The 24,041-nt window shown below is 43.3% G+C and overlaps 1 protein-coding gene across 9 annotated transcripts in view; it reads right to left on the bottom strand.

Moving 5' to 3' along the window:
- The window catches only part of sema4ba (sema domain, immunoglobulin domain (Ig), transmembrane domain (TM) and short cytoplasmic domain, (semaphorin) 4Ba), a 448,919-nt gene that overhangs the window by 13,531 nt on the left and 411,347 nt on the right, over window positions 1-24,041 (bottom strand). For all 9 annotated transcript variants that reach the window (XM_068017745.1, XM_068017746.1, XM_068017747.1 and 6 more), the window contains 4 exons: window positions 16,507-16,657; window positions 5,094-5,304; window positions 1,527-1,642; window positions 501-658 (listed from right to left, as the gene is read on the bottom strand). In XM_068017745.1, the coding sequence (XP_067873846.1) occupies window positions 501-658; window positions 1,527-1,642; window positions 5,094-5,304; window positions 16,507-16,657 (636 nt within the window). The remainder of the gene's footprint in view (window positions 1-500; window positions 659-1,526; window positions 1,643-5,093; window positions 5,305-16,506; window positions 16,658-24,041) is intronic.

Genomic DNA, 24,041 nt, shown 5'->3' with positions numbered 1-24,041 from the left:
TTCTATTCTTAACTCATGTCGGCCTGGGCCTCGGAAACCCATCAGGCAAGAGGAGGTGAGAAGGGCGGATCCATAAGGTGAGTGTCTTTACAGCACTGCTTATGTGCCAGGAACAGCAGGAGTGTTTCCTCTAGTCCCAAGAAGCAAACCTGTAAGCAATTACCCCCCCAACCTGTACGATCTCCCCTGAACACCCCTCATCACCGCCTCCCCTGCGATCTCGGACACCACTACCATAACCAACTGCCTCACCCCACCCTGCACTCCGCCCAAACTACTACAATCATCAACTCCTCTATCTTCCACCCTCCTCTAATCTCTTCCTGACTCCCCACTGCTCTTTCAAAGAGACAGACTCCCAGGTTTCCAGACCATAACTCCCTACCCCGTTCCGAAACCCTGTCCCAGTAAATAGCGGGGCCAACCTTTCAGGCTGTTGACTCTTCACTGGGGATTAACGTTTTGTGAATACCAAGTACTTTCATTTTGAAGCCACTTACGGGTCTAAATGCAAGCCTCGTATGTCTCTGCATATGTTCCTGTCCCAGGCACAGTAAGGATCTCTGGCTAGGACACATTCTCCACAGCTCAGGTAAATGCTACAGTTGGAGACGGGCAGCTGAACTACTCCAGAGAACGAAGAAGCATATAACATGCCCTGTGGTTTGGGGACAAAATGCATAGCTTGAATCTAACTCAACAGACTGATTAACACAGCTCATGATTATAAGATCAGTAATACTGACAATTAATTACAATGGAAATGCATTTGACACTAACATTTTATCAAATATTGTACACGCACAGGTTCTAATAAGATTTTCAAGCAATACAAAACTTAGATTCAAGATTAAAATGCAGGTCTTGGGGACTTCAACTTTATTATTGCCTCTAAAATGTTGAGCTTTTGGATCAGTGGTAACATTCTCATCTCTGAGCCAGAATTTGCAGGGTTCAAACAACACTCCAGGCAGTCCTGGTGAGTCAAGGCCTATGTGATATGTGGGTGCCTCCCAACCCCCTCATCATATGAGTCATGGGAGCTCATAAAACCTTTCTGCCAAATAGGAATAACCATCCTATCAGCTGATATAAAGGTAGTTGTGCTCATCGAAGGAGTGTTAAAATGTTTCATACTGTTAATCAGCCTGCAAATTTTTCTACTACCCAACACTATTCTCCAAAGGAAGAGTGGGACGATACAAAAATAACAGCCTTCTAAAATTTTCTGTGTTCACCTTATCTAATGTACTATTTCTTTCCTTATTAGCCTCTGCGTAGGACCCTCTTTTGTTATAAAACCCAGATTCAACTAAAAGAGACAGGAGCGCGTCACAAATTCTGGGTGGAAGAAGCCCTTTGTTAACCTCATCGTTATCGATTGTTGGCAAGAAAAATGAAAGCAAATAAGCTTTTCAGAAAATGAGCCGTGTCTCAGAATTTATTACTGTGTTGGCTGAGATGCTTACTGTTTATTTTGCCGCCTTCAGTTTAAAAAAAAGAGCAATTCTTAATGAAATTTGTACCTGTTTTGAATCCAATATTAGATTCTGCACCGGCTGGGGTTCAGCAAAGAGAGTAATCTCCTCAATAATATGTACCTTATGATTCACATTTATAGCTTTGTGCAATATTCCATTTTCTGTCAAAAAACAGTAAATAATAACATTATGATTTTTTAAAAGTACAAGGTAACAAAACCCAATGGCAATATTAGATTTCATGTCAATGTATTTCACCTTCAATGCATGCAAAAGACATTCTTATTAAGATGACTTATTCCTTTATGGATCTGACAGTATCCAAGGACCTCACTCCCACAGGCGATCAAGGATCTAACTTCAAATGCTGAATTTTCTTTTGACTGCTCAGCATTCTTAAATCACGTGACAAGTTATCGAATTACTAGCCTCAAAAGAGAGCTTTTTATTAAAAGCCATCAGCTGGTAAGAATTGTGCTCCCATAATTTCTGCAGACAATGATTTAACTGAGACAGCCACAGTTACATAAACAGTGCTTTCTTGAACAGGGAGAAGGGTGTCTCTTCTCTCATTGACTGGCGTTCTACCCTAAATTAGCTAAGGGGTTAACCCTTTTGTGCTCTACTGCACAAGCATTTGGCAAAGCAGAATATCTGAAAACGATGGGAGTAATATTTATCATTCCTTCTGCATTAAAATGGCAGAGCTGATTTCCCTTTCCCTTACTCCCCATTACAGAACCCTCCTCGTTTTCATTTTCAAGCAGTGACAGAGGAGCGGCCCCCTGACATTTCAGTCTTGTGAGCTTGAATTTACCATAAAGGTTCTTTCCTATTTGCTGGGCAACAACTATGAGAGCAAGAACACCTCAGGTCGCTGTTGATCAGTGGCATTGTGTGCATATTCAGTGTCCACACACTTAGCACTGCCTCTGAAGGTGGAGGGGCCCCACTTTTCCCAATGCTGCCTCTAGGGCGGATGGTAAGCCCAAAGCTGTGGACAGCTAGGTAGACTTTGTGGCTGGGAGCATGGAAATGGGTCTTGGTCACACACAAGCGTGTATAACTTTGGCCGAGGGATTGACAGGATACTGGATATGCCCGTGGGCGAAAGGAGTGTGCAACTCCCTCAGATCTCCACTCTCATTGTGTTTTGTCTTTATTTTACTTACTGTATTTCTGTTCCTGGGCAGGGACTCTACTTCAAATGCAGAATTTGCTCAGTAATAAGATTCTGGTTTTGGCTCATTACCACAGAGACAGAACACTGTATCAAGTATAAATATTAATAAGGGGCAACACAGTTAATGGAAGCAGAGTACAGCCCACAGCAATCAGAATCCCTTTGTGTTTTTTCTCCGCTAAATCTCAGCAGTATAAACATCGGCCTCCACAAAAACATCAAAAGGTGAATGTTTGAGGAAGAAGTGTGAGAAAATCGATGGTCTCTCTTCGATGAAATCTGTATGTCACTCCCAGCGATTGCTTTCGGGTTTGTTGACATCTACAGCTCCGTGCAACTCCCTCAGTAGGGGACAAGACAGAGCAACAAGTACAAAGGAAAACTTCTATTCCAATGCTCTGTATTAAATAAAGCTACAAAAATCAGTGAAATTACATAGAATTTGCAGCACAAAAACAGGCCATTCGGCCCAGCAAGTCCATACTGCTATGCTCCATACACTCCACTTTGCACTCTACTTCATCTCACCCTATCGAGTCCTTATGTTCCTTTTCTCCCTCATGTAGATTCCCCTTAAATGGACCTATGATATTTGCCTTAACCACTCCATGCAGGGCAACTTGAGAAAACAGTTAATAGGGCATACAGGATCCTAGGCTTTATAAATAGAGGCAGAGAGTACAAAAGCGAGAAAGTTATGATGCAGCTTAATAACATGCTGGTTCAGCGTCAACTAGAATATTGTGTCCAATTCTGGACACCATACTTTAGGAAGGATGTGAAGGTATCAGAGAGGGTGCAGAAAAGATTTATGAGAATGGTTCCAGGAATGAGGGACTTCAGTTACACGGATAGATTGGAGAAGCTGGGGCTGTACTCCTTAGAGAGGAGAGGGTTGAGCGGAGATTTGATAGACGTTTTTAAAATTATGAAGGGTCGAGACAGAGTAGATAGAGAGAAACTGTTCCTATTAGCAGAAGGATTGAGAACCAGAGGAAACTGATTTAAGGTGATTGACAAAAGAAGCAATGGTGACATGAGGAAAAACTTTTTTTTACGCAGAGTGTGGTTAGGATCTGGAATGCACTGCCTGACACTGTGGTGAAGACCGATTCAGTCATGGCTTTCAAAAGGGAATTGGATAATTATCTGAATAGAAAAGATTTGCAGGGCTACGGGGAAAAGGCGGGGGAGTGGGACTAGCTGAATTGCTCCTGCAGAGATCCGGCATGGACATGACGAGCAGAATGGCCTCCTTTTGTGCTGTAGCCATTCTATGATTCTATATGGTAGCAAGTTCTACATTCTAACCACCCTGTGGGTTAAGAAGGTCCTCCTGAAGTCTTTATTGGATTTATTAGTGACAATCTTATATTTATTAGGCCTTGTTTTGGACTCCCTCACAAGTGGAAACCTCTTCTCAAACCCCTTTACCTCTTTGTAATTTTGAAAACCTCTATTAGGTCACCTCACAGTTTTTTCTTTTCCAGAGGAAAAAAGCCCCAGTCTGTTCAGTGTTTCCTGATGGTTTATCCCTCTGATTAAGCCCTGCAATTTTTTTCCATTCAGGTAATTATCCAATTCTCATTTGGAGGCCCCGATTGAATTTGCCACCAGCACACTCTCAGACAATGTATTCCAGATCCTAACCACTCACTGCTTAAAAGAGATTTTCCTCATACCGCCTTTGGCTTTTTTGTCTATAGCCTTAAACTGGTGTCCCTCCACCAATGGGAATAGTTTCTCCCTACCTATTCTGTCCAGGCCCCTCATGATTTTGAGCACCTCTATCAAATCTCCTCTCAGCCTTCTCTTCTCTAAGGTGAGCCCCATCTTCTCCAATCTATCCACATAACTGAAGTCCCTCATTCCTGGAACCATTCTTGTAAATCTTTTCTCACTCTCTCTAATGCCTTCACATCCTTCATAAAGTGCAGTGCCCAGAATTGGCCACAATACTCCTGTTGAGACCAAACCAGTGTTTTATAAAAGTTCAGCATAACTTCCTTGCTTTTGTACTCTCTGCCTCTATTTCTAAAGCCCAGGATCCCATATGTCCTATTAACCGCTTTCCCAATCTGCCCTGATGGAGTGGTTATGGCAAATATCACAGATCCACGCACGGGAAAGCTACATGAGGGAGAAAGGAATGGAAGGATATGCTGATACAGTGAAATGAAATAGAGTGTGAGGTGAGTCCTATGGAGTATAAACGCCGCAAACATTGCACCTACTGTTCGTGATTTCTATCTGCTCCCAATACAGGAAGGAATGGGAATGAATAACACAATGTGCCACCACTGTATAGTGAATTCTACACAAACAAGAACTGTTTTTTGTTGCATGAGTTATCACAAAGAATTTAATTTCCAGATCTTCTCGGTGAGGTAACTGAGGTGGAGAGAAGCTGTCCGATTAACTCTCTGTACCTGTGCCCACAAACAGCACGTCATAGTGGCCCTGGATGGTGTGGACTCTGTCCACAGCGAGCTGAGTGTACGTCACATGTTTCTTCATCAGCAGGGGCTGGCTTCTGACAATCTCTTCCATCAGGAAGTGGTCCTTCGCAAAATTCAGCACCTTGTCTGGCATTTGGAACGAAGAATTTATGTTCATGGCTCTTACTGTGTTCGTAATGCACTGTGAGGGATAATGCAAGAAAGGTAAATCCGCATTAATTAATTAACTGGAAACATGCCTAAATAGTAACAACAGGCCCTCCTGCCAGTGGAAATCATTGCTCCCGATGTACTCTACTGAAACCCAACATAATTTTGAACACCTCTATTAAATCTCCCCATTACCTCCTCTGCTCCAAGGAGAACAATCTCCGCTTTTCCAGTCTGTCCACACAACTGAAGTCCCTCAAAGCTAGAGAGTCATAATGTAAATTATGATACAGTAAATGGAAAAGTCCTGGGGAAAATTGATGTCCAGAGAGATTTGGGTGTTCAGGTCCACTGTTCCCTGAAGGTGGCAACGCAGGTAAATAGAGTGGTCAAGAAGGCATACGGCATGCTTTCCTTCATCGGACAGGGCATTGAGTACAAGAGTTGGCAGGTCATGTTACAGTTGTATAGGACTTTGGTTCGGCCACATTTGGAATACTGCGTACAGTTCTGGTCGCCACATTATCAAAAGGATGTGGATGCTTTGGAGAGGGTGCAGAGGAGGTTCACCAGGATGTTGCCTGGTATGGAGGGCGCTAGCTATGAAGAGAGGTTGAGCAGATTAGGATTATTTTCATTAGAAAGACGGAGGTTGAGGGGGGACCTGATTGAGGTGTACAAAATCATGAGAGGTATAGACAGGGTGGATAGCAAGAGGCTTTTTCCCAGAGTGGGGGTTTCAATTACTAGAGGACACGAGTTCAAAGTGAAAGGGGAAAAGTTTAGGGGGGATATGCGTGGAAAGTTCTTTACGCAGAGGGTGGTGGGCACCTGGAATGCATTGCCAGCGGAGGTGGTAGATGCGGGCACGATGGAGTCTTTTAAGATGTATCTAGACAGATACATGAATGGGCAGGAAGAAAAGAGATACAGAACCTTAGAAAATAGGCGACATGTTTAGAGAGAGGATCTGGATCGGCGCAGGCTTGGAGGGCCGAAGGGCCTGTTCCTGTGTTGTAATTATCTTTGTTCTTTTTTTTGACACAGAAGGAGGCCATTCAGTCCATGCTGGCTCAATGTACAGCTGTCCCATTTCCCCGTTCTATCCCCATAGCCCTGCAAGTTTATTTCCCTCAAATGCCTATGCAAGTGAAACTGTCACACTCTCTCTTCCAGGATGGATACACCAATGGCACTAATGTTCTCATAACATAACATGGGAGTGCACCTGCAAATATTACACAGGTACATTATGTCCATTAAACGTGAATGTTTTGGCTCAGTTAGTAGTACGCTTGCCTAGAAGTCAGAGGGCTACAGGCTCAAATCTCATTCCAGAGACTTGAGCACAAAATCTAGGCTGAGACTGCAGTGCAGTACTGAGGGAGTGCTGCAGTGTTAGAAGTGCCATCTTTCAGATGAGATGGTAAACTGAGGTCCTATGTCTTCTCTTGGGTAGATGCAAAAGATGCCATGGCTACATCCAAAGCATAGCAGGGGAGTTCTTCCTGGTGTCCTGGTCAATATTTAACCCTCAACCTATATCAGTAAAAAACAGATTATTAGTTGTTATCACATTACTGTTTGTGGGTCAAATGCTGTGTTCTTCATTGGCTGTACAGTGCTTTGGGACATTCTGAGGCTGTGAAAGTCTTTCCTTTTTTATATTAAAGTCCGTGCTAATTCCTATTGGATCCACATTGAGTCAAATACCACATAACAGCCTCAAAACTGCAAGGACTTTTTTTGGGGATGTGAGGGTTGCTGGTTAGGCCAGCATTTATTGCACATCCCTAATTACCCTTGAACTGAGTGGCTTGCTTGGCCATTTTAGAGGGCATTTAAAAATCGACCACATTGCTGTGGGTCTGGAATCTCATGTAGGTCAGAACAGATAAGGACAGCAGATTTCCTTCCCTAAAGGACATTAGTGAACCAGATGGGTTTTTACAACAAAAGCAAGGACAGCTTTTAATTCCAGATTTATTAATTGAATTCAAATTTCACCATCTGCCGTGGTGGGATTCAAACCCACGTCCCCAATTATTAGCCTGGGTTCTGGATTACTAGTCCATTGACATTACCACTTCGCCACCGCCTCCCCATAATCTATCCCTGGTGAAAAGCCTGCATCATCTAGAGCACAGATTGAGGAACTAGGCACAGAGATCAGCAGGACCCGTTGTCAGGGCTTCTGATTTCCCAGCCAAACAGGCATCTGCACCCAGTTCTCTGACTTGTGGTCAGGTTGAGCTAGACTCAAGCAGAATATCACAGTTTTGGGGCCTAAATGTTTAATGGGCCTTTTGGAACGCCCTTAGAATTTATAGGACACCTGAACAGGACACGCTTGAGGAGATTTTAATATGTATCCCAGCTGTGTCGTAGCATTTCTTTATCACTCTTGTGATCTAACTGGAGTGGGTAAATTAAAGTACAAACCCCTTAACTACAGGTAATGAATCATGTGACAATGAGGAATAAGCAGGTTCGAGACCTCTGCACTCGATCAATCTTGCAATTCAAAGGTTTGGATATTTATTGATATCCCAATATTTGAAAGGTATTTTTCAACTTTGTTCCAGCAGTTTGGTAAACTTCAACTGCTTTGGGGAGGATTTTCCCAAACAACCCTGCGTCAGGGTTCTAATTAGAGTCTAACAGGGGGGCTCACGTGCTTTTAATTGCCAGTCCTCAATTGCTATGACCTCACTGTTCCCAGTTGCTAATTATTGAGGATAAAATAATAAGAACCATTTGTTAGTTCAACATAATCGGACAAGTTGAAAGCACTCTCCATGTGGTGAATTGTGTCACTGTAACACAGCACTATGGTGAATTAAAATTAGGCTCTCTGCAGATCCTACCCAGTGATAAAGGAAGAAAAGCAAGAACTTGCATTTATATAATGCCTTTTAAAACCCAAAGCGCTTTACAGCAAATGAGATACTTTTGAAGTGCAGTCACTGTTGTAATGTAGGAAATGCGGCAGCCAATTTTGCACACAGCAAGCTCCCACAAACAGCAATGTGAGAATACCCATCTGTTCTCGTGCTGTTGGCTATCACATCAGCAAGAACTCTGACAGTTAAACTGGAGTTGATCAGATCACAATCAAAATCACCTCTGTAACAATTTATAGGGAGAGGACATACTGAAATATTGGGGCTGATTCTGGAATCTCTTGCTATCCATGGGGCAACATGCTCAGAGGCAATGCCAGCCGGACATGTCTTGATTTGTGCTCTCTAGGTGCAGATCTCGACTGGAAGCACAGAATCACGGAATCTCCCCCAAACAGTATCAGTACTTGATTTTGCTCATTGTCGACTTGGCTCAGTTGGCAGCTCACCCGTTTCTGAGTTACCAGGCCCTGGATTCAAGCCTCACTCCAGGAGTTGAGCACTTAACCGAGATGGACATCTCAGCACCATACTGAAGAACTGCTGGATCAATGGAAGTGCGGACTTGTGGATGGGACAATAAACTGATGGCCTCATCTGCATGTTCAATTGGACATTAATTTTTCCCTTGGAACTTGCCACATGCAAATTGGCAGCCACTTCTACTGACAAAACAACCCTCCCACTTTGAAAAAAAAATTAATTGGCTGTAACAGGGCTCTAGGACATTCTGAATATGTAGAGGACACTATATAAATACAATACACTCTTTACCACAGAAGTATTTTGAATCCAGCCATTGCGGTTTGTCCATTGCAGTGCTATCTCCAAGGCGTTTTGTTACAAATTTTATTCACATGCCCTATTAACCACCAGTCTCGCCTCAGGGATCTGACACATTGAAAGCAGTGCAGTTTAAGTTTCTCAATGCTGAAAGAATTAGATGAAAACTATACCAACACTTCACAGGATTATCACTGGGAACGAATCACAGTTTTAGAATGTGAATCTGCTGCTCCAACAAGCCTCTTAAATCCCATTTAATTTGCAGTATAAATAATAATTGTATTTTGTGGCTCTTATTTGAGTCACCTGGAGCTGATAGACCTCTCTCTCTCTCCTTGTGCTGTATACTGGCCCAAAATAGGTGCAACCATCTTGGTAAATGTAATCAAGTTACAGATCAGCCATAATCTAATTGAATGGCAGAAAAGGCTCATGGGGCTGAATGGCCTCCTCCTGTTCCTGTGTTTCTGAACAGCAACACATCCATTTTACTTGGGAAACTACTGCTGCCCTGAGGCTAACGTTTTTTTGCTACTTTAACAGCAGTAGCTTAGCTCTGGATGCACAAATGAAGTTACAAGGTCATAGGTTATATAATCTTATTTTTTGCCCGCTGCTGCCAGTAAAAACAGGGAGTAAGAACAATTTTTGCTGGTGGTGATTTTTGGTACCATGGATTTGTTATTGGGAAGTGACAGGAATCATACAGTTAATGACACGCAGAAAATAATAATTCCTTCACAGCCTTCAAGCAGCTAATGAGTCCCTTCAATGAAGAACAGCTCAATTACCCAGCTGCAGATCAGTCAAAACTTCTTTGTGATGGTTCAGTGTCAAATTACAAAAGCTTGTAATCATTGATCCCCATGTGGAGGTGAATGTGACTGGTACCATACAGGAATAGAGAAACCTTTTTCATCAGACAAGTCATCAACGATAACTACCCTAGAATGTGGACAGGGGCTTGAATACTAAGAGAAGCTGAAATGGGATCAGAAAGAAGTTTCACAACTTGAAAAAGTGCAACAAGACAAGAATAAAAGTATAATGGAGCAGCAATGAGCATACAACGAAGTAAAGCGGTGAACATCTCAGAAATACTTTCAAAACTGCTACACTCGTATGGAAATACAAATGAGTTCACCATGTGACAAATCACCCCGTCTTAATGCAGACTGCACGAAAGCAAAACTTGCTCATAATAGGAGGCTGGCAGAGAAATGGGCACAGGCATTTGTTCCCAGGACTGCCATCTTCACAGGAACAAGATTTGTGGCTTTAACTGGAAGAATCTTGTGTTAAGTGTGGACGGCGGCAGAGTTCATTAACATGTTTCATATTAAGTACACAGACTGTGACTTGCACCATACATTGTGTTACCATGCCCACACTCACCTGTTGTCCATAAATGCTTACTAGCTCAGTAAATCACAAATACAATCTGTCAATGCTAAGTGTGCAGTATTAGAAATGCCCAATGGCATGATTTAGGTTATCTTGCAATAACAGACGTTATCTTTCAATTGTTGTATTAGTTGTTTCATTTTAAGCATCTTTCAGTTTGACTGGACATAATTATTGTATTCATGGTGCCCTTCAAAAGGGGCACTTGTGGTGTTGATTTCTATGTGGTCCAATCGGTTCATCTGCTTTCTTTCAAGAGTAAGGAGAAACAGGTCTCCTGCAATAAAGTTAATTTCAGCTCATCCAAAACTCTGCTGTGTTTATCCTAATTCGCACCAAGTCGCATTCACTCAAGACCCGTATGCTCGCTGACCTACATTGGCTCTCAGGCACAGGAACGTTATCAGACAAAATGTGACACCGATTCACTTCAGGGGGTATTAGGACAGATGACCAAAAGCTTGGCCAAAGAGCTTTTAAGGACAGATATAAAGAAGGAGTGAGACGTAGCGAGGCAGAGAGGTTTAGGGATGGAATTCCAGAGCTTAGGGGCGAGGCAGCTGAAGGCATGGCCGTCAATGGTGGATGGATGAAAATCAGGGGCATGCAAGAGGCCAGAATTGAAGGAGAACAGATATCTCGGAGGGGGGGGGGGGGGGGGCGCGGGCGCGTTTGTATGGCCAGAGGAGTTTACAGAGAGAGGATGGGGCAAAACCATGGAGCCATTTGAAGCATTGGTGGACCAGGAGCTAATATAGATCAGTGGGCAAAGGACTTGATGTGTGTTGGGATAAATGGGCTGAATTTAAATGACCTGAAATGCTGCTGTGTGTTATTAATAACGGATCTGTATGAAATTATTTGCACCTATTTTAACAAAGAGGGAGGCCAGCCAGGAGAGCATTGGAATAGCTGTGTCTGTAGGTAACAAAAACAATGGCTTTGATCTTCCCAATATTTAACTGGAGGAAGTTTCTGCTCATCCAAAACTAGATGTCAGATAAGCAACATGAAAAATCAGAGGCGATTGAGAGCAGTAGTTAATTTTATAGTAATTGAGTATTTAATTGCTTTCAGGTGGTTGACTTTAACTGGGGATTTATTTGTGCTCTTAGCACATGCTAATGAGAGTAGAAATAGGAAGATGCAGGAGGGAAGACTTCAGATTCTTGGGACATTGGGACCAGTTCTGGGGAAGAAGGCACCTATTCATATAGGGCGGGTTGCACCTCAGCAGGACTGAGAACAATGTCCTCTTGGGGACATTCACTAATGTGGTTGGGAGGGTTTAAACTAAATTGGCAGGGGGTGGGCACCAGCATATAGAAGTAAAGAGGAATAAGGTGCATAATGTGAGTGTTAGACAGTACGAGAGAAGGTAGTAATTCCATATGAGATAGCAACAGAATGAGAAGGGCCATGAGGAATGCAAATACAGGAGTACAATGCATGGATGTAAACACGCAAAGTATGGTGAATAAGATTGCCGAGCTTCAAGCACAAATAGCAGCATGGGAGTATGATGTAGTGGCAATAACGGTAACGTGGCTTAAAAATGGTAAAGACTGGACACTTAATATACAAAAATATAAAGTGTTCAGAAAAGATAGAGAGGGTAAAAGGGGAGGTGCGGTGGCAGTTCTGACAAAGGAAGTCTTTGTAGTGTTCGAAAGAGGGAATGTCCTTGAAGAGGCAAGGACAGAATCCATTTGGTTAGAGTTGGGAAGCAAAAAGGATATGATCATGCTACTAGGGATATTCTATAGGCTTCCAAATAATGAGAGAGAGAGATAGAGGAACAAATCTGCAGGGAAATCACAGAGATGTGCAAGAATTATAGAGTGGTGATATTGGGGGACTTTAGTTACCCAAGTATCGATTGGGATAATGTAAAAGGAAAGAAGGGGGAGAGGGGGAGGAATTTCTGCAATGTGTTCAGGAGAACCTCCTTGATCAGTAAATTCTCAGCCCAATTAGAAAGCAGGCATTGCTGGATCTAGTGTTGGGAAATGAGGTGGACCAAGTATCTGTGGGGGAGCACTTAGGTAAGAGTGATCATCGTTTCATAAGGTTTAGGTTCATAATACAGAAAAGCAAGTAACGATATAAAGTAGAATGCCCCTAGATTGGAAGAGGGCTAATTTCAACACAATGAGAAGGGATCTAGCTAAGGATAAAATGGAACCAAAGATTGACAGGAAAACTGTAAGTGGAACAATGGGTTATCTTTAAGGATGCGATGCTTCATGCACAGGCTGGGAACGTTCCAATAAAGGTTAAAGGTAAGGGAGCTAAGAACAGGGCTCCTTGGATGACTAGGGCGATAGAGATTATGATGAAACAAAAACGAGGGTGTATGATTTATGTCAAGTGAATTCTTCAAGGTGAGAACCAGGCCAAATACAATAAATTGAGAGGGGCGATGAAGAGGAAAATGAGACTGGCAAAGAGCGAATATGAGAACGAATGGCAGTCAACTTAAAAGGGAACCCAAAAATCTTCTACTGGAATGTAAATAGTAAGTGGGTAGTAAGAGGTGGAGTGGGGCCTATCAGGGACAAAGAAGGTAATATATGATAAGAGGCACAGGGCAAGGCTAGAATATTTAATCAGTACTTTGTTTACTCAGAAAGAGGAATTGGAGAAAATATCGTTAGAACTGGATAGAGTAGAGGCAATGGATAGGGTAAAAATTGAGAGGGAGGAGGTACTGGAAAGGCTGGCTATACTTAGGGTAGATAAGTCACCTGGTCTGGTTGGCTTACATCCCAGGTTGCTAAAGGAAGTGGGGGTGGAGATAATGGAAGGGTTTACCATAATCTTCAAATCTTCCCTAGATATGGGGAGGATTGGAGAGTGGCAAATGTGACACCCTTATTCAAGAAAGGTGTAAGGTCAATCCTAGCAACTATAGGCCAGTTAGTTTAACATCAGTGGCAGGTAAGGTTTTAGAAACAATAATCACAAAAAAAATCAAAAAGGCAATTGGAGAAGTTTCAGTTACTTAAGGATAGCCAGCACGGATTTGTAAAAAGCAGATTATGCTTGACTAATCTAATTGAATTTTTACTGAAGTAATAGAGAAGGGTGATGAAGGGAATGTGGTGGATATTGTCTATATATTAAGAAAGCCTTTGACAAAGTACCGCATAAAAGGCTCGTTAACAAAATTGAGGCTCAGGAAATAGGTGAATAAAAAATTGACTTATGGACAGAAAACAGCAAGTAGTGGTAAATGGGTGTTTTTCAGACTGGAAGATGGTAGGCAGTGGTGTTCCCCAAGGGTCAGTGCTAGGACCACTGCTTTTTTAAAAATTATATATAAATGACTTAGATCTTGGAATACAGAGCAGAATTTCAAAATTTGCTGATAATACCAAACTTGGAGGAGTGCCAAACAGTAAGGAAGATACAAACCACCTGCAACAGTACATAGATAGGCTAGCAGAATGGGCAGAGAAGTGGCAAATGGCATTTAATACAGACAAGTATGAGGTGATGCATTTTGGCAGAAGGGATAGGGTAAGGCAATATAGACCACATGGCGTAGTTCTAAAGAGTGTGAAGGAACAAAGGGACCTGGGATGCATATGCACGACCTTTGAAGGTGGCGGGACATACTGAGAGAATGGTTAGCAAAGCATATGGGATCTTGGGCTTCATAAATAGAGGCATAGAGTACAGAAGCAGGGAAGTTATGTTGACCCTTTATAAAGCTCTGGTTGGGCCCCAAATAGAGTGCTGTATCCAGTTTTGGTCACCACACTTTAAGAAGGATGTGATGGTCCTTGAGAGGGTGCAGAGGAGATTCACCAGAATGGTCCGCGAGGTGGAGGACTTTAGCTACGAGGTTAGTTTGGAAAAGCTGGGGTTGTTCTTCTTGGATCAAAGGAGATTGAGGGGAGATTTGATAGAGGTGTACAAGATTATGATAGGCTTAGGTAAGTTAAACAAGGAAAAACTGTTTCCATTAACTGATAGTACAAGGACTCGGGGACACAGATTGAAGGTTTGGGACAAGAGATGCAGGGGGAATATGAGGAAGAACGTTTTTCCACAGAGACTGGTAATGACCTAGAACTCACTGCCTACAAGGGCGGTGGAAGCAGAGACAATCAAAGAAATTGGATGGACACTTGAAGGAAATAAACCTGCAGGGCTACACGGATTGAGCGGGGGAGTGGGACTGACTGCATTGCTCCACGGACAGCTGGCATGGACTCGATCAGCTAAATGGTCTCCTTCTATGCTGTAAATGACTCTATGACTCATATATATTGGAGCAGACTGAAACTGTGGTTGTTGGGTTAGGAGGTGCAAGTTTGTAATCTGTGTCTCTGTAAATAGAAGCTTATAAAAAGTTAGGCTCCAGTTCTATCCCTCACTGCCTGGCTATCTAGAGAAGAACAGTGGTGAGCTACAGCCGGGCATCATCAGCGTACAAGTGGAATCTAGTGGAATCTGCTGGGTTTGCGGATGATGTTGCCGAAGGGTAGGATGTAGATGAGAAATAGAAGGGGACTAAGGCTAGATCCTTCAAGGACTCTAGAGGTAATGGTGTGGGAGCCAGAAGAGAAGTTATTGTATGGGATTCTTTGGCTACGTTTGAATGATAAGAAGGAACCAGATGAGGGCAGTCCCACCCAACTAGCCAACGGACGAGGCATTGGAGCAGGATGGTGTGGTCAACTGTGTCAAAGGCTGCAGAAAAGGTCGAGAAGGATGAGGAGGGATAGTTTACGACTGCCACAGTCTCATAGATGCCATCTGTGACCTTGATAAGAGCTGTTTCAGTGCTGTGGCAGAGATGGAAACCTGATTGGAGGGATTCAAACGTGGAGTTGCAGGAAAAATTGGCATGGATTTGGGAGGCAACAACAGTTTCAAGGACTTTGGAGAGGAAAGGGAGGTTGGAGATGGAGCAGTGTTTTGTAAGGAAAGAGTGATCATGGTGCGTTTTACGAGGATGGGCTAATGACAGCAGATTTGAAAGGGAGGAGGAAAAAAAAAGTGCCTGAGGAAAAGGAACTGTTAACGATATCAGCTAAGCTGGCAGTCAGGAAGGGAAGGTGGTAGTCAGCAGTTTGGGGGGGAATAGGATCAAAGGAGCAGGAGGTGGTTCTCATGGACAACAGGAGCTCACAGAGATTAGAGGGGAGGTAAGAGAGACACTAGAGAAAACTGCCTAGTTCAAGCCTAGGGATAGGGAAACCCTGGGGGAAGTTTGATCCGGTGGGCGAGGGGAAGGGAGGAAAGTGGCAGAAGCAGCTGGACAGTTAGGGCGGCACAGTGGCGCAGTGGTTAGCACCGCAGCCTCACAGCTCCAGGGACCCGGGTTCGATTCTGGGTACTGCCTGTGTGGAGTTCGCAAGTTCTCCCTGTGTCTGCGTGGGTTTTCTCCGGGTGCTCCGGTTTCCTCCCACAAGCCAAAAGACTTGCAGGTTGACAGGTAAATTGGCCATTATAAATTGTCACCAGTATAGGTAGGTGGTAGGGAAATATAGGGACAGGTGGGGGTGTTTGTTGGGAATTTGGGATTAGTCTAGGATTAGTATAAATGGGTGGTTGATGTTCGGCACAGACTTGGTGGGCTGAAGGGCCTGTTTCAGTGCTGTATCTCTAATCTAATCTAAAAGATCGTCTCATTCTTAGTGACAAAGAAGTCCATGAGCTCCTCACACTTGTTGGAGTTGAGGGTGAAGGGGTCAGGGGAGAGGGGTTTAAGAAGATGGTTAGTAGTGTGAAACTGAAGCCGGAGTTATCTTTGCATTCCAGGATAGAGTGGCGCCGGAGCTGGGAGAGAGACATCTGAAACTCAATCCGCAGAACCAAGAAGTGGTTGGAGCCTGCAACTAAAGTGTGACAGCTGACAAGCTAAAATGTTTACATTTTAGCAATTTACAACTGTCTGGGCTAACAGGAAGTAAGGTTTTGGACCTTAAGTAAGTGGGTGCTCTATCTAAGGTTTTTAATTGATGAATAGAAAGATCAATGAGTATTGCAGAATGCGATGAGAACCAAATTTGTCAATGTGTATTGCACTGCGATAAAGCATAAATGCTTTTGCACGGAGACACTAAAAGGGTAATGTGTTGCTCAAAAGGTTAACAAGGCTAGTTCTTATAATCTGTGATACTTACAGCACCAGGTCTTGGTTCTGGAACAATATGATTGTAGGGATACCACTGCTGTGTCTCCCGATTCACTTCCATGTACCTTCCACTGAAGGCCCTCTTAACATCTTCCATGGAGAAGGCACAAACAGCAGAAGAGGCTGCACCACCCTTGTACCTGAGAAGAGAACCAGAAAATAAGCACAATGGTCAAGTCTGTGGCTGTTCCTCCAGTCCTTACACTTTCAGTTCGCACGTTCCAATGTACCGCATTGATCTTTTAGCGTGTGTGCATGATTTTTTTTCAACAGGTTCCTCTAATTAACACTATGATGTTTAGTACAAATTGCAAAAAAACAGTCTGGTAGTTGTTACTATAAGTGACAGAAAACAACTGCTAATTTTGCAGGGTGCCAGAAAGTGCAATACTTAAAGGTTCATTTCTCATATGCTCCTTTTTTAAACAGGATGTTTTAAATTTAATGCACTTAGAATGACACAGTTTCTGTGGCTTACAATGGCTTAATTGTAGTAGAAAACGTTCGACCAAAGCAAATGCCAGCAGCTATCAGAAGCCTGGAACAAGGAAGAACATTGTAGAATCCCACTAATTACCTGTCACTTAATTTTATATACATTTATCTTGGATGAATCTCTACTGGATTCCACTCTTTCATGATACAATAATAAATATAATTTATTTAAATAATCAGGGACCACCATTCAGTAAAAATTATATACCTATTGTTACGACCAGGTGAGAGGGGTCTGGGGGTTTCCCTTCAGCCTTTGCCTGGTTTAAACCGTAACAGGGTTTAATTTTTCAAAAAACACTGTGTTTTAGCTCCCCCTTAGTGAATCCTTGTTCACCACTTTCCAATTGTAAGGCAAAGAAATCAATTCAGACAAGTTTTCTTAGATTTTAAACAAGAAAGGCAGATGTTTATTAATCTTAAACTCTAATCTGGTTACTGACTGTTACATCTTCTAGTTGTTTTCTGGTTCCCAGATGTTGGAAATAATTAACGCTTTAAACTTGGAAAGGCTTGAGTCTTTGTTTAATACAATTCACCACGCTGCCTGCTGCAGGAACTGGTTCAACTGGTTTTGTGTTACATATAACATGACTGCCCAGTGCAGTTGTGAATGTGGCCCCACTGGAACGCTTACACATAACAACTAGTTCCTAGCTAATTAGTTCATAGCATTTTACAGGTAGTATAACAATATATAACATCCCTCTTTCTTTAAAACATGCCCCTCTATCAATGTAACTAAAGAAATATCATCCGTCTTTTGGAAATAATCTCACCCCCTTTTAGAGTCTTTTATAGCGTGTATTCTTTTTCTAAAAAATATTATTCACGGTCTCACTTAGGTAGTAAGATGTCGTGCCTCCATCTTGTAGATTTGGCATTTGTTGCTCTCAGTGGTGAGTTGGCACACTGTACAGGCTGGTGATGTTGCTAATGTTGTCTCACTGGATAGTGATATTTCCGGTGTTGTTGATGGCCTTTTCTGTTGATCCAGCTCAGGTGTAGGTCAAATATGGATTCTGTTCCTTCTAATTTGGTTACCGGTTTTGGTCTCAATGATATATGACCTTGGGGTCTCAGCTTCACCAACAACCTTTGCTGGACTCCAGGTTTTCATGATTGGATCTTGTACATGTACAGTTTGTCTGTTAAACAGCTCGGGTAGGGATTTACCATACTTGTTAAGTGTTGTTCTCCTCTTACCTGTGCTTCAGTGAGTTGTTGTCTCATTTCCTCCTGGTCACTTGAAGGATGTATTTTGCTCGGTAGAGCTGTCTTATATTTTCTTCCATTTAACAGCTCTGCAGGTGATTTCATGTCAGTCTTGACAGGTGTGGATCAGAGTGACAATAAGGCCAGGTATAGGTCTTCCTTGTCTCTTGGCATTTCACAAGTGTTCTTTTGACCATCTGGATGTGTCTTTCTATAAATCCGTGTCCCCATGGGTAGCGTGGTGATGAGGTGATGGTATTGAACCCATACTGGTCAACGAATTCCTTAAATTCTCTGGATGTAAATTGGGTGCCATTGTCACATATTAACCTTTCAGGAATCCCTTGCTCAGTGAACTGAACTCGTACCGCTAAGAGGATTGTTGTGGCTCTCAAGTCTTTCATCTTCTGGATAAAAGGGAATTTTGAGTAGTAGTCTGCGACTATGAGATACCATACTTGATTATGTGTGAATAAATTGGCTCCTACAGTATGCCATGGTCTGGGTGATACTTCAGTAGATATCATCTCCTCTTTTTGCTGTGTGCTTCTGTACTTCTGGCATACATTGCATGTAGACACTATATTTTCGATATCTGTGCATATGCCTATCCAGTACACAGCTGATCTGGCTCTGAGCTTACACTTCTCCATTCCCATATGGCCTTTGTGTATCTATCGGAGAAGTTCTTCCTGCATTGTTTTGGGGATGATTATTCTGGATCCGGCTAGCAGAACACCATCTTCTAGTGAGGGGTCATCTCTAATAGACCAGTACTACCATATTGTTGGCTGTGTGTGCTGTATCCTATCAGGCCATCCCTGGATCACTTGCTGAGATAGCATCTGCAATTCCTCATCTTTTCTGGTCTCATCTCTAATTTGACTGTTACATTCACTAGGTGATGAATCTTTAGACCTAGATCGTCTATCTCATGTTTCTCCTGTGGTGACAACTGAGATAGGGTGTCTGCCAGCACCATTTCTCTTCCTGGCTTATATTTCAGAGTGAAATCGTAACTCTGAAGCCTCAAGAGTAACCTCTGCAGTCTTACTGGTGCTTTACATATATTTTTCTTGTAGATCTGCTGCAGTGGACGATGATCACTCTCCACTGTGAAATTTCTCCCATAGAGTTACGTGTGGAACTTCTCACATCCATACACGACTGCCAAAAGCTCTCTTTCTATGTTGACATATCTTGTCTCAGCTGATGTTAGAGCTTTGGATGCAAATGCTATTGGCTTTCCGTCTTGTACCAGGGTTGCTCCCAGTTCTTTTGTGGAGGCAGCTACTTGCAGAGTGACAGGTTGACTTCTGTCGTAGTTTGCCAGACTTGCCTCCTTGCATACTACCTTTCTAAGTTTGTTGAAACTCCTGTTATTTGACTCTGACCACTGATACTCTACATCTTCTTTCATCATTTCCCACAGGTTTACCGTGTGTTTCAGCATATGCGGAATAAAGGAGCTCATGTATTGTATCAAACCAAGGAAACTTCTTAATTCTCTCTCATCTCTTGGGGCTTCCATCCCTGAGATGGCTGAGATTCTTTCAGGACTCGGCTTGACTCCGTCAGGTGTGTACAGCATTCCAAAGAACTGGCATTCTGTCACTTTCACAATGTATTTGTCTGCGTTTAGCTTAATCTCAGCTTTCTTGGTTCTCTCCATGGCTTCATGTAGATGGTTGTCATGATCTTTTCTATCCACACCATATATCTGTATATCATCAGCTATGCCGACTGCTCCTTTGCATCCCCTGTATGTCTCATCAACTTTCTGTTGGAACACATCCTGGCTCACTTTTAGGCCAAATGGTAGACGCAGGAATCTGTACCGTCCAAAGGGTGTGTTGAATGTTGTCAACAGTGAAGATTATGTGTCTAGCTTCACATTCTAGTAGCCATTTCTGGCATCAAGCTTGCTGAAAACTTTTGCCCCTGCCAGTGTGATTTCTTCCAATGTTGGAATAGGGTAGTGATCCCTCTTTATTGCTTGGTTGAGATCTTTGGGATCTAGGCAAACTCTTAGCCATCCATTTGGCTTCACTCTCACCACGATGGAATTTACCCAATCTGTAGGCTTTGTGACTCTGGCGATCACCTTCTTTTCTTCCATTTCTTGGAGCTGTCTTTCAAGCTTTCTTTTTAGTTCTACTGGTATTTTACGTGGGGGATGAATCACTGGTTTCATCGCTGGGTCAATAGTGATGTGATACTCAAAATCTTCAAAGCATCCAACTGTCTCATCAAAACACTCTGGGCACATTTGTACCAGATCTTCTTTGCTTCTTATCAGAGGGCGCTTTTCAACAGGTGTACTATCCTGAACCCTCGCCTCCTTCACCTCATGGTTTACTGAGATAATCTGCAGCTCTTCACAACTGCTCAACCCCAGTATAGCAGGACTATCTGTTTCAGTGATGTAGAACATGCAGTTAATATCTTTTCCTTTGTGTGTCCCTCTGATTTGGGCTGTTCCTAGCTGTTGAATCTCAGTTCCCCCACATGCTGTTAGCATGACATTGATTGGTTTCAGAGCACCTTTCCTTGGATAACCATTTTCCTCCAAATTTTCAGGAAAGATCTGCTGGTATAGTCTGAGCGGGATGATGTTACTCTGCACTCCAGTATCAATCTTCACCTTCAGATTTATCGTAGTGGGCTTGTTTCTCAGCCTCTTCCTGATCTGAATGGTCGTGTGAATTTCTTTTCTCTGGGAACTGTCACGTTTAGTTTATGTTTAGTTTAGAGATACAGCACTGAAACAGGCCCTTCGGCCCACCGAGTCTGTGCCGACCATCAACCACCCATTTATACTCATCCTGCACTAATCCCATATTCCTACCACATCCCCACCTGTCCCTATATTTCCCTACCACCTACCTATACTAGGGGCAATTTATAATGCTCAATTTACCTACCAACCTGCAAGTCTTTTGGCTTGTGGGAGGAAACCGGAGCACCCGGAGAAAACCCACGCAGACACAGGGAGAACTTGCAAACTCCACACAGGCAGTACCCAGATTTGAACCCGGGTTGCTGGAGCTGTGAGGCTGCGGTGCTAACCACTGCGCCACTGTGCCGCCCTAATGTCACAGCCAGACATTTTGTGCAATTGTATGGTTCCTGTGTCTATCATGTTCTCAAACCCATTGCCATCATCTGGGGTATGGATGTTTTGGTTTCTTTCACTATTTATTCGCCCTGTTACTCTGGCTCTGGTGACTCATCTACCACCTTCTTGCCTTGTTCTGCACATCTTTTCCCAGTGATTGGTTTTTCCGCAAGCTCTGCTGATTGATCTATATGTGGGACATTTCCTTCTGTCTGTCAATTCATGTGGTCGTCCGCAGCTCCTGCACGTCTTTCTCTCTGTCTGGTGTACATTCTTTAGATGATGTTTCACTGCATCAACCCTGCTGCCTGCCTCTTGACTTAACTGAAGGCTAGCCATTTGGGTAGTCAGTGTCTTCATCTGTCTGCTTGTGGATTCATGTGGTCTGGCAGTATTTACAGCCTGCAATATTGTGAGCTTTGTCCTTTCTGATTTGAGCTTTCTGTACTTCAGGATGTGCAGAACCCCAAATGAGCTGATCTATCAGCCATTCATCTGTGCCCTTAAATTTACATTTTCTGGCTGCATTTTACAATCTTGCTACAAAATTGTCAATAGGCTCATCTAGTTCCTGTCTGAGGCCTTGAAATTCATATTGGTATATCGATGATTTGATTTTGGCTGGAGATGGGTGCTGAATCTTTCAAAAATTTTGTCTGGGTTTCTGCTGTTCTCTTCACTTAGGTCCCAGCTGTTAAATAAATTTAATCCTTTATCTCTAGCCCACAGAAGGATATAACTGACCCTCTCCTCTTCACTACTGCCTTTTAGGAAACTACTGAGTGTCAATCTGCACTTTTGTTTAAACTTCTCAAATGCTTCTACGACATCATCAGCTTCCCAATTCATTATGGGCGGTAGCTGTGCATTCATTCCTGTCCCGGCAAACATTTAATTTCTCATTTTCGCAAAAATCACTCCGTTTTTCTTTCTCTCTCTTTCTGGCACTAATTTAGGTAAATTCTCCCAATCTGATTCTTTTAAAATGTTCTAGGTTTACTCACAGACACTCATTGCCACCATGTTACATGTTCTAGTTGTTTTCCGGTTCCCAGATGTTGGAACTAATCACACTTTAAACTTGGAAAGGCTTGAGTCTTTGATTAATACAATTCATCACGCTGCCTGCTGTAGGAAATGGTCCATCTGGTTTTCTGTTACATATAACATCACTTCCCAATGCAGCTGTGAATGTGGCCCCACTGGAACACTTACACATAACAACTAGTTCCTAGCTAATTAGTTCCTAGCACTTTACAGATAGTATAACACTACGAATATGCAACGTAACCATGCTAGCATGCATATGCGATAGACACAGATGCAGATCGAGACAAAAAAAGTAGAAAGAATAAAGGGCAAACTTTGAGGCAATATCTGGTAGTTACAGTCCTTTAAATTCAATGTAGAGTCTTTGGTTGCCGGTCAGTCCTGCTGTTCGTTGGGGCGCAGTTCACGCTTCAACTTGTTTCGACACCAGGGCCTTTTCTCTCTTGAGGTTTACGTATCTTCCGTGGGTCCGGTGGCTTGAGAAAAAGCGAGGGGGAGAGAGGCTTCCTTCTTCCAGCTTCAGTTTCAATAGCCTTCTGTGTCTCTGTGGCACAATTCAAAAACCAAGGTTGCCCAGCAGGTTATTCATGTGACTATCTGGTTTGACCACTTCTGTTGGTTCTGTGGTTCATGTCTTCAGTAGATTTGGAGTTCCGTGAGAAAGAGATGGGAGCGGACAGGAGAGGCTGTGGCGAGCCAGCCAGGAGAGGTCTTTACAGTCCAGGAGCAAACAGTCTCTCCCTTCAAGGTGTCTGTGCACAATTCAAAAAACTCAGGTTGCCCAGCAGGTTAGTCATGAGACTAGCTGGTTTGACCACGTCTGTTTGTGGATTCGGCCATCTTAGCAGTCATCCTGGAATGTGAGCTTCCTCACCTTCAATGTCTGGTGATCAAAGTCCATTTTGGGATAAGTGGACCAGGGAACAGTCCTTTGTCTCTTCAAGCACTGTCTGTGGGTATGCAAATGTTTTTTCCAGCCATGGCTGATCTGTTTAACAAGTCATTTCCTCGCTCCAGCAACAGTTTAAAATCAATGTTCATATGACAAAATTAATATGTCTCATTCTTGGCAGGTGGGGGTCTGCATGACACTGTGTATAATATGGGAACATCTATCTGCGCTGTCACTAAGGCCGCCTATTTATACCTCCACAGCATTGCCCGACTCTGCCCCTGCCTCAGCTCATCTGCTGCTGAAACCCTTATCCATGCCTTTGCTACCTGCAGATTTGACTATTCCAAAGCACTCCTGGTCGGCCTACTACATTCTACCCTCTGTAAACTAGAGGTCGTCCAAAACTCTGCTGCCTATCTCACACCAAATCAGGGATGGGGGAGGGGTGGCGTTCAGTAAAGGAGGAGTGGGGGTCCAGGGAGGTGGATTGCTTGCTGGCGGGGACCCTCCATGGGCCACAGATTGCCCATGGAGGCAGGCATGGCCCCGCCAATTGAGCAGAGCGGTCGCCTTCCATTCCTGAATGACCTCCCCGCATGGCATCAGGCGTGGGGGAGGAGGGGAAAGAGGCCTTAAATGACTGTTATTAGGCCTCTCAAGGGCCTTAATTGGCCTCTGGGCAGTGAGGCTGTCTTTGGCTTATCCTGCCCCCAACAAAATAGCAGTACAATGAGAAGGCGACAGGGCCTCC

Source organism: Heterodontus francisci, chromosome 38 (genome assembly GCF_036365525.1).
Source record: "Heterodontus francisci isolate sHetFra1 chromosome 38, sHetFra1.hap1, whole genome shotgun sequence".
Classification (NCBI taxonomy): Eukaryota; Metazoa; Chordata; class Chondrichthyes; order Heterodontiformes; family Heterodontidae; genus Heterodontus; species Heterodontus francisci.
This window is presented reverse-complemented; position numbering and strand designations above follow the sequence as displayed.